Source organism: Fonsecaea pedrosoi (genome assembly GCF_000835455.1).
Source record: "Fonsecaea pedrosoi CBS 271.37 unplaced genomic scaffold supercont1.1, whole genome shotgun sequence".
Lineage (NCBI taxonomy): Eukaryota > Fungi > Ascomycota > Eurotiomycetes > Chaetothyriales > Herpotrichiellaceae > Fonsecaea > Fonsecaea pedrosoi.
The window spans coordinates 196,776-207,574 of record NW_013550615.1 but is presented as its reverse complement, the minus strand read 5'-3'; the positions used below and the strand labels follow the sequence as shown (position 1 = coordinate 207,574).

Here is a 10,799-nt window from a genome sequence, read left to right as displayed (position 1 = left end):
CGGGGGTGCTGATTTTCACGTGATAAGATGTCACAACCACTCCATGCCAAGCCGCTAGGCGGTCAAACCGCACGGTGAAACCCTTTGAACTTTTTGTAAACTTATGCAAATTGCGCGATCCAACAACGACATTTCCAGTTCACCTACTCATTCAATCCTTCGTCCTCCACAGCCAACATGACGAAGCGCACAAAGAGTAAGTCGAATATTGCCTTCCAATTCTCGCAGAGAGGGGTGACGCAGAGAGGGGTGACTGATTTTCTGCAGAGGTCGGCGTGACCGGCAAGTACGGCACTCGTTATGGTGCATCCCTCCGTAAACAAGTCAAGAAGATGGAAATCACCCAACACGCGCGGTACATCTGCACCTTCTGCGGCAAGAACACTGTCAAGAGACAAGCGGTCGGAATCTGGAATTGCAAAGGTTGCAAGAAGACTGTGGCCGGAGGCGCATGGACGGTTTCGTAAGTCCAAGAGGAGGGCCACACACTGAATTGGACGAAATTTTCTAACCACTCTCAACCTCTCAGAACTCCTGCTGCGGCTGCCACCAGATCAACCATTCGACGACTGAGGGAAATTGCGGAGGTGTAAAGCAATATTTGGCATGGGCTCGGAGTTCTCAATCCCACGGATACGGAATTTTTCCACAAATTCTCAAGTAGCAATCTCAGGCTTCGCCTGAAAGAACGATCTCGGTCGAGCAGGACGTGCAGCTTCCGCATCGATGAAAGCAAACCCTGCCAACCATGACTCGACACGAATCGTTAGACCTCCAATCGAATGAACGAATGCAAAGTCCATCGGACTTTTATGTTTGACTACTCTGATCCTTGATACTGTTTTCTGAGTTACCGTCCTCGAGCAACTGATCTTGCTCCGACCTCGAGGCCGCAAAGTCGGCTCTTGCTGAAAACCTCAGTCTATGACTGAGGCTATCCGAACAGCAAAAGCGTTTACCCAGTCCAGGTGTCGCCGCAAATATATTTCCATGCTGTGCGCCGGGTGAATACCGGATTCTGATATGAAGGGATGTTATGGGGTGGCCCCTAAATCTCACACCGTGACCCAGCTTATTCTGGCTTCAAATTCACCGCTACTTGAAAGCTCAAGCGAGAGGTGTTGTTTCTCACACGCGCACACTACTCCCGAATTTGTAACCCCGCCCGTTCGTGGGCGATAGTCTTTCGGGACAACAAGTCGAAAAGCAAAAGGTGTGAACGCAGTTCCTCTTGTTGCCTGGATCTTTTAATCCTCCTCTTTTCTAGGGTTTAGGCACGAGCAGGCTGTCATCTGCCATCGCGAATGATCCCCAACCTCTCAGCTTACCCCATTTTGACAAGAGTTCAACCGAGGGATGTGCTGAGGCGGCCACCAAAGCCCTGCCTGCTGAGCGAGAAGCCACATGAGCCAGTCATATTCATCCTCGAGCTCTAAGCCGCCTGGTGTCATTGGCCCGCCAAAGCTGCCCGTTCCAGCGAGGCCCTTAAATCGGATCTGCTCGCTCCACCTGCGCCGTCGCTTCTTTCCTCTCTTGACACTTAAATGCCACCACCAAACACCCACCCTGTGCCCATGATCCTGCCACCGCTTGAGTGCCCTCAAAAATCTCCGGCAATACCTCTGGATGTCAGACACCTGTATTGTCTGCCTAGGAGACTTGAGCAGCGGCGATGGCCACGAAGTTACAGCTCTTCTTGCCAGCCCTGCCAAGTCTCCACCCACCGACGATGCTGCCGCCGCCGCCTCGAGAATCACCAAACCCGAACATGAGCCAAGCGTTACCACATCGACCGACAAAGACTCGACCGAGTTAATCGCCCATTTAAGACCTTGTGGGCATTTTCTGCACAATGAATGTCTTACTCCATGGGTGGAACGAGCTAACAGTTGTCCGATCTGTCGTGCCAGTTTCCACCTCGTGGAACTGATGCGTACAATCAATGGTAAGTTCACACCACGCAGTTCTTATCCTAGTTGTCCAGGATGCTGATATGAGTATAGGCGATGTTATTTCCTCGTACTCTGTCGAGGACCGAACGCAGGTCGCTGACTTGGACCCTTCTATGTTTCTCGAGATCCTGGACGAAGAGGACGAGGACCAACCCTGTCAGGCTTGCGGAGAAGATGATAATGAAGACGTCCTGATGTACTGCGACGGCTGTCAGAAATTGTGGCATACTTACTGCGTCGATTTGCAGGAGGTGCCCTACGGACACTGGTTTTGTGACAACTGCAGAGCACAACGAGATCTTGACCCCCGTATGATTGCCCGATCGGGAAGACCAAATCGAAGGCGCACGCGAGGCCAGCAGCGTAGGCAACGGGGTCAAGAATCAAGCTGGAACCAAGTTTGGCAGTCTGTTTGGTCCCGCATCAACCTGGACCTTGACTTTCCCTACGAGGACGACGAATCATCAGCCAGATATCTGAGGCGTCACCGCCAACGCAACCAGGCCGATAGGCAGGCCCATGATGCCTGGTTGCGCCGGATGCAAGTTGCAGAACTTCATGGTGCTGGCAACCGCTTTAGGGAGACGGAACCAGCCCTTCCCAGCAGCCCTGCAGGTGGCTCAACGCCGAGCAACCGACGGGCAAGAGCATCTCCCCTTCCACAAGCCGAGACTGCTGATGAACTCCTGGCTTGGCATGCTTTCGACCAAGCTCGAGCTTCGTCAAATGAACCCAGCTCAACGCGCAAACGAAAGCGAAAATCCCCTACATCATCACCAGCGGAGCCCGAGAATGAATCATCATCGGCGAACAAACGCCGCCGACCCAGCGCATCTGGCCGCACGGTCTCTGACGGGAATACTGCGACCGTGACCAACATCCGGCGACGCCAACCTTTACGCATCGCCAGCCCCATTCCACGTCGACAGCCTAATGTAGAGCCAGCGGGGCCGAGCTTTTTACAATCCCTTCTACAAGAAGTTGAGGATGCTGGTTCCGGTACACACGGCATCAACCTTCATCGCCCTTCTCCTCGCCCTGCGGCGAGCCCACCAGCCGACCAGAATTCTCCACGACCCTCCTCGCCTGCTTTGTCGCCTCTCCCCTCGAATCATTCTTCCCCTAGGGCAATGTCAGCTACTCCGCCTCCGCCTCTGACACTCAGACCCGGCTCTCCTGCTGGCTTGTCGTCGAGCATCCAGCCTGTCTTTCCCTCCACTGAGTACTCCCCACAACGCTCCACCTCACCGGAGCCGAAACAAGCAGAGATTAATGGTCCCCGGTTTAATGGGTCGAGGGTCCCTCCGCCTCCTTCGACGTCTACACTATTGGTGCAGCCAAGACCTCGAAGTCGAGCACCGCGCATTCTTGAAACCGGGCAAGATTCTGTTGTGACATCCCGCTCAACGGAAGCCTCGCCTAACCGGGCCGCAATGTCTCTAAATGCGAAAGCCGATGTGCAAAGGCTCGTTGCAAGCGCTCTCAAACCTCATTATAATGACCAGACCATCACGAAAGACGAATACACGACGATCAACCGCGATATTTCCCGGATGCTGTACGATAAGATTGGTGATTTTGAGACCCTCGGTGTAGACGATAAGGCAAAGTGGGAGAAGATCGCTGGAGATGAGGTCAATAAGGCTGTCAGGGCGCTCAAAGCTCAGGGTTGATAAGGGAGTACATAGTCCGTTTATTTTTTGTTTATTCTCTTGCACGAAAGCGAGTTTCAAGTTTCGGGATCAAGCGACGAGTTTCACGATGTTATGACCTAGGGTGGACAGGCATTTGGAAAGGGCGGCAAACACTGCGATATTTGGGACTCCAAGGCCCCGTTTGACGGGACGATGGCGGGTTTGTCTTTTCCAATGTGCTTGAGCGATGGCCATGGTGGTATCCTGTCGATGCATTGTGGGAAGGACTACACCTTCAGAGGCTGGAAGCATTCGGGTTGGCGGACAGCAAAGGAAGCAAGATTGTACAAAATACCCCAACGCAAGGAAGACTGGCAAGCTGTCATTATCATACGTGATTGCTGGGATGTTGGTGCGACCAGGAGCAGTAGAGGCGGTCTAGGACCAGAGGTTAGATGATGAAAGAGATGTACAATACTGGGACAAGGGACAGCAGGCATTGAATGGTAACCATCTTGGCCTCCTCTTCGCGTTCCTTTTGCTTTCTGAGTGACTTTTGACCTCTGTTACAACTGCGTATTCTGTGGCTGTGTGACGGAAGGTAGGAGCACACAGACCGACCACCCTTTGACGTACTCGTAGGGGCGAATGATCAAAGGGCGCAGGGGAACCATGCGAATTAATACACAGTCATACCCGGTAGGACGCCAAGATGGTCTGGTCTGGTGTGGTCTGGGGGACTTACGACTCGACACCAAGAGCGGCTGATCCAAAGGTCAGGTCTGCAATCGGCTTTGTTTTTGATCGCTGTCGACCTGTCATCTCAGGAGATGTTACACGGAGTCTCAAAATGCCAAATACGAGATCATTACAAGTCATTGCCCGAAATCCAAGAGCCCCCAGTAGAGTGTGAGAGATACCTCACTGATACCTGATAACCTGATACTGCCACGCCTGTCCTTCCTCCCTTACCTACCGTAGCTAGCTAGCCTAGATTTCCCACGCCGCAGGCTGAATGGTGCAAGCAAAAGACAAATGAATGCGAAAGAAAATGTACATGAATAGTGTAGAGAAGATCGAGATCGGACGGTGGACGAAGTAGTAGGAGCTCGCAGAGCAGCGAGATGCACCTGGCCCACGCTTTTCTTCGATCGATGGCTTGAGCAGGGAAAATGGGAAGAGGAGACAATGCTCGTTGAGGACTCTGCAGGCAGCGCCTTCACATCCGGTGTGTGACGAGAAACTATGTGGTAGACAACTGTGAAGGCGACATGCCTCGGGCGTGCATCGCCTGCGCAATAATGTCCTGTGCGGTCGTGGAAGGGCCTATTCGCAGCAATGGCGAAGAAGTCGGTCGAATAGGCAAGGCTGACAGGCTCTTTTGCGCAAGGTCTCCCGACTCTGCCAGGTTGGCTTGCATTGATTGTTGATCCGCAAAGATTCGATGCCTCGTGAAATCGGCGGCAGACGAGTCATTGAACCACTTCTCCAGAAAAAGATGCTCCAAATCATCCTCGTCGACTTCTTCATATTGCCTCTCAATAAGTGCGGTGTACTCGTCGAGAAGTCGAGGCAGGAATTGTACTCGGTGCAGCAGCCACACATTGATCAAGTCGCCATGGTCCACGGGAAGCATGTCTGGACCAAGGAGGTGATCCACATACTTGATTTTGCGATGCAGCATCGTTTGGGAGAGTCGACTCTGCATCGCCGGTTGGGAAGGGGAAGGGGAGGGTTGACTCAACGGCCTCACTGCCCGCAGATGGCTCGTTGCGCCTTCATCTTCGTCCGGTTCACGCTCAGAGGCTTCATTGGAGATTGCCAGAGCTTCGTCGTCTGTTATGAGCTGTTTCAAACCCTCCAAGCGTAAGTCTGCAAGTTCGAGTTCGTCAAGCAGCGTCCGCTCTTCACATTCAAATGACTCCAGAAAACGCAACGAGTCGTCGTCCATGCTAATGCCGAATTGAGCTCTGGAGTCCTGCTCTCGAAGCAATTGCGCCTGTTCCTCTCGAAGCTCCAGGATTTGTTCAACTATCATGTCGCGATCGCCGATCATGGCCAAGTATTGAATATCTTCTGGAGCATACTCGGCGGATTCTCGTGCCAGGTTAGAGTGTTCACCAGCTAAACTGGCAGTGGTATCAGAAGCTACATCTCCCAAGGCAACCGAGTCAATGGCATTTGTCTCAAGGAAGCCATCCAAACGCCTGCCAGAGTGGAAGAGAGACTGGATAATTTCGTCTTCCAGACGAGCACATTGAGCCTGGTCTGCCCGAAAGGACGCAACGGTGCCTTTGCGGAACAAATCAAACTTACGCTGGATATTCCCAAGTTGTGCGGCGAGAGGCTCAGACAATTCCACCGATTTTGTGAGATCAGCCACTTCAAGGATGAACTCTTGTAGGGCGGCCACAACGTCCTCGGTCTGCTGGAACATGGGAGCCCTCAGGGCATTCAACTCAAAGACCTGCGCTAGAACTTTCGTGGTGATTTTGCGGTGCCTTTGCAATTTTGCTATGCAATCGGCCACTTGAGGATTTGGCAAGACTGCTCCTTGGTGACCACTACCATTTCCTGTCACTTCCTGCTCTTGCCTCTGCTCGATGATACCCTGAGACGAGGTGTTTGAGCTGGAAGACGGGCGGTCCTGGGTTGTGCCAGGCAGATCCTCCGTGGGCTTTGGGAGATAGGCCCATTTCCCCCTGCCTGTCTCTCGGCTATGCTTCCATAGGCGCGATAGATGGTTGGAAGAAGGTTCCTTAGGCGCGAAGCCATCTCTGTGAGTCGAGATGTCAGCGTTAGAACCTAGAGCAGATAGATACAAGGTAGATTGATGTTAGTGACTGACATTTTGGGAGCAGGTTTGGACCATTGAAAAAGCCGACCCTTGAATTGTCGGCCGCCAGTTAGGAAGTTCAGGGCTGAATGCATTCATGCTCATCAGGCTCGGTGAGAGACGAGGACTGAGGTACGGACGAGGGTCTGAAGCATGATGCTACCAGTCGAGGCGGGAGCCAGCCCGTACTTGTATCGGCAGAGCTCTGGGGGAAAGAAGACGGAGTTCCATGGATGGGAAATTCCACCCGCTGACATTGTGCTGTTCGTGCAGGTGTCACTGCTCGTTTGGCGGCTTCACAATCTCTGTCAGTGGACAGAGATGCGTGGGCACCCCTGAGAGGCGTTATGCAGAGTGTTGTTGTGATCTACTCGTAGGCTAGGGATGGATGGAAACAGGAGAGGGTGTGGTTGGTGGCGCACATGGCTATTCCAGGTCTTACCACTACCCAAAGGAAGCCTGGCGACATGCCTACCACCAGCCCGGGGCGAAACCCCCTGCACTTACTCGTGGTTGCGCCAGAGAATGAGTGGTATTTGATCTGCCCAGGCACCTGAGACCTTATGTTTGTATCGGTAGACATCAAGCTAGGCATCGAGCTAGGCGTCCAGCTAGGGAGGAAGGGCGGGAGGGAGGAAGGGTCTTCGCTGTCCCGAAGGTGCAGGGGGCGGCTCGTTTGGAACTCTCTGTCATTCCAATCTCGCATTCTCATGGCCTATGAAATTCATCTCGTCCTTACAACTCGTGTTACAGACCCAATACCAGAGCACCAACTGCACAAACCGAACTGCCCTCCATTACGATCCTACAATGTCCTACCGATGTGCCTCAGGTTTCCTCTCGCACTAGCTCACCACGCTTGTTCACTCCGCCAAATGAGAGGGTTGCCAACACGCAGGCAAAGCTGAAGCACCTGCATTCTTCAGACCAGTCGACTCGAACCCTCAAAGTGCGATATGCAGCACTGGCTTCTGGAGGATATGCCACCACTCGTCCAAAGAGACTCCCTACCGAACTCACCTGGCCTGGACCAGCAGCACCCCAGGTCTATCAGGTCTCAAGGATGATGGATACCTACTGCGCGACCGACTCGATATATGATGGGTTTGGGACCCCCTCTTCCCTCAGAACTCCTTCATGACTTGAATGTGGCTTGATTGGAAACCTTCCTGCTTTGTGGGTTGGTGAAAGGATCCGTCATGCCCAACCAGCCCAAGCCCAAGCCCACACAGGGTGACAGACAAAGTGAAGGTCGAGCTGCCAGTAAGGCCCTGCCCCTACTTATAGGAGTTCTTCGGCTGACTTGGAAAGGACGAAACAACGGTGGCCCAGGGAACAATAGACAAAGTCCTGCCCAAAGACGCTCGTAGGTTCTCGTGTCAACTGAATCGAGGCTCTCAGTCTGATGTGTTCAGCGATGCTCCTCGATCTACGCCGCAAATCGGCCATCAACCGGCACAAGCAAGACCTCCTGTCTCCAGCCCGCATCAATCTCCGTCGATTGCGACCAATCCGATATTCCCTCAGGAGAGGTAAAGTCTGCCTTGGTTCTCTTAGCTTTTCGTTGCTAACCCCACAGAAGTTCGCGGAGCTTTCAACTTGCAACTAGGGAACAAGCAAATCCCAGAGTTTCCCTTCCAAGCACTCCAGGACCGTCATCGTTCAATAGCAGTCTGGACTTGTCTCTGCAAGGTCTCGCAGATATTCCAAGTGGAGATTACCAAAAGGTCGCAACTTATATTCGAGCGAATCTCTTAATTCTCAAACAAGATCCAGAAGCTCTCCTGAGAGAAGCAATTCAAGCATATCGTTTTGCCAGCTCCAGGCCTGAGCTGCAACATAGTGGCAGATTGCTGTACGGGGATGGTTGCATCCAGCAATATGTGATTCTCAGGCAATTACAACGCTTGCAAAGGAAACCTGTCGAAGCTCTACAACCGAACAGAGTAACAACAGAAGAGGTGACTGAAGCTGTGAAACACTACTTCGACCAGCTCCTCGACAAAAAGTCCCTTACTAGGAAACAGTTTGATGAAGGACTGGGCGAAGCTCGTGCACGTGCTATGAAACAGTTGCAGGGTGCCGGCCCAAGCCTTCAAAGAACCACCACGAGCACCCAGCAGTCCCCGACGCAGATTAGGACATCTACTACGGCTATTCAAGCTCAGCAAAGCTCACTCCCATTCCGCACCTCTCGAGCACCTTCCCTGCCGAGCCTTGCGCCTTTGACTCCGCATGGTGAAGGAACTGATAGAAGCCACCCTAGTCAGCCAGGTTCCACCACCCAAATTCCACGAAGTGAGAAAGCCTACGGGCTAGACCCCAGGTACGTGACCAGAAACTCGGGCTTCTATCAACTTGGGCGCGTATTTGCCATTCTCTGGCACGAGCCCTTCAATGACTCCCAGGGATACGCCGGCCACAGCTCACGACAGTCATGCATGAATGAAAACGTCAGCATCGGAATCTATGGCGAGCCTATTTATAGCTCGATTCGCCGGATGGTTGTTGTCCGACAGGACCATGGCTGCAGTGTATGTATCCAAATCAGTACCTACGGCAAAAGAGGTTTGGCAAAATTCAAGACATCATCCAAGGACGTTGATGCCCATTCAATAATCTACATGGACGACACAGAACCTCGGCAGCACCCAGGTGAACCTGCATCGAACAAAAGACCTATTGCAGTCATGAAAGCAACCGCAGATCAAAAATTGAATTCGTCGAGCCGTCTCTGCTACTCCCAGCCGCACACGGTGCAACATACCGTGAAAGCCATGGATGTTGGTTTGGTGACTCAAGAGAGTCTGCCTTATCTGCTATCATATTACCAGACGATCAACACTCTCCCTTAGGAGCCTTGAGACGCCTCTGAAGCACCGCTTCCCTCGCAAATCTACATTTCAAAATACGTTACCGAATCTACCCAGACCAATCCACGCTTGATTCGGGACCACTTACGTTGTCGACTTCTACCTCGACGTCAGCCATGATATAACAGGATTTGATGGAATTCCCTTCTTGAGAATGTCTTTCCACAACAGGTTTGTTCCAGCCTACGACGCATTACGTTCTTTTAGCCCCAGAGTGTCTCCGACCAGAACAGCACAGATCCTCCTTGACTGGTTTTCCACAGACGAGGCGGTCTCTACCCATGACGATGGAGCGTGGGCTTTTAACCATCTGTTCCAGTGTGTTTTTCTACATTGGACGACGTTGTCTTATCACCTATTCCACTTCTTTCGTGTTTGGTTTACAGATTGGAAATCTATGGTCCAGGAGAACAGCTGGTCCTGGCTCTGCTTGTCGCAGGCCCTTTACGAATTTATGAAATGCATATCTCATAGCACTGTTTATGTTGCCTTCCTAGTATGTTGCATATTTCAGGGTGTACGAATACATTCGAAACGCCGATTCAGTATGTCAGCTTCTCCTCGGCCTCATCCTTCGACAAACGACGCTCGCAACAATGCCTCGGTTGAGCTCGGTGACCTTTTTTAGCCGCAGAGCCTCTCTGTGGGGAATGGAAGCTAAGGAACTCACCGATCAAGTGTAGGCAGAGAGGGAGACTGAGTCGGGCTGATGGAATCACAGAAGAGACTCACTTGCTGTAGTCGCATGCGCAGCACCGGCTCTAAGCTATTCTCATTCATGGCCGACTACCTGGAAGGATTCGCTATGATCCAAGCTCCGGCTGATCACGAGCGGCTGAATGTTTCGTGATTTTGCCTCAGGCCTCGAAGCGGCAAGATTCCTTCGATGTGTTGGCATGTGCCATGAACTGGAGTTCGCAGCCTACATCCCCCTGGTCTGTTTCCAGATGTCCTTTGTGCATTGCTATCAACCAGTCTATTGGCACAATCCCGACTAACTTTGCGCTAATTGGAAGCCTTTGGATTCAGACGGCTAGATACGGCCTCGGGCTACTCGTCGGCACGGGGTCTCAAGGCCCTGGCCTCCAAAAGGGTCATCCAGGGATCCTGACTGGTGCGACAAGATGCCTGACAAACAGGAGCGGAACGCAGGTCGCTGTCCAACCCTGCTCTTTGTGCTTGGAGATACAGGACACCACCTTTCCAGAGGATGTCGAATCATCAGGCCCCTACTAACCAATTACCAGTCTCCTCTGTCGCTTCATCTTTCCCACTGCTACCGATAATGGATTTTACCCACCCCTCATGCAAGATTTCAGCTTAGGCAAGTTCCTCCGACGACTTACCAAGGAATTGAAGTTCCGTTGCTGTGCTTTGTGATGGGAGCATTGTCGCCATTATCTTCAGCCGCATTGCTACAACGAAGGGAAAGGAGAAAAGGCTAAGTCTGCATCACCTATCAGGCTCGCCACGCACTCACTCACTACCACCTAGTCACTTGCCG

The 10,799-nt window shown here is 52.4% G+C and overlaps 4 protein-coding genes across 4 annotated transcripts; 3 read left to right on the top strand and 1 right to left on the bottom strand.

Moving 5' to 3' along the window:
- Nucleotides 1-177: 177 nt before the first annotated feature.
- On the top strand, nt 178-593 carry Z517_00063 (60S ribosomal protein L43-B; the record flags this gene model as incomplete). The annotated part of the gene is made up of 3 exons (XM_013433029.1): nt 178-196; nt 268-463; nt 530-593. 3 exons carry the CDS (start codon nt 178-180, stop codon nt 591-593), a joined length of 279 nt encoding a protein of 92 aa, XP_013288483.1.
- Nucleotides 594-1,626: 1,033 nt separating this feature from the next.
- Nucleotides 1,627-3,625, top strand: Z517_00062 (uncharacterized protein; the record flags this gene model as incomplete). Its single annotated transcript, XM_013433028.1, has 2 exons — nt 1,627-1,945; nt 2,004-3,625. 2 exons carry the CDS (start codon nt 1,627-1,629, stop codon nt 3,623-3,625), a joined length of 1,941 nt encoding a protein of 646 aa, XP_013288482.1.
- A 1,204-nt stretch (nt 3,626-4,829) lies between these two features.
- On the bottom strand, nt 4,830-6,517 carry Z517_00061 (uncharacterized protein; the record flags this gene model as incomplete). The annotated part of the gene is made up of 2 exons (XM_013433027.1): nt 4,830-6,363; nt 6,435-6,517. 2 exons carry the CDS (start codon nt 6,515-6,517, stop codon nt 4,830-4,832), a joined length of 1,617 nt encoding a protein of 538 aa, XP_013288481.1.
- Nucleotides 6,518-7,621: 1,104 nt separating this feature from the next.
- Z517_00060 (uncharacterized protein) lies at nt 7,622-9,277 on the top strand (the record flags this gene model as incomplete). Its single annotated transcript, XM_013433026.1, has 3 exons — nt 7,622-7,788; nt 7,838-7,954; nt 8,005-9,277. 3 exons carry the CDS (start codon nt 7,622-7,624, stop codon nt 9,275-9,277), a joined length of 1,557 nt encoding a protein of 518 aa, XP_013288480.1.
- Nucleotides 9,278-10,799: the final 1,522 nt, after the last annotated feature.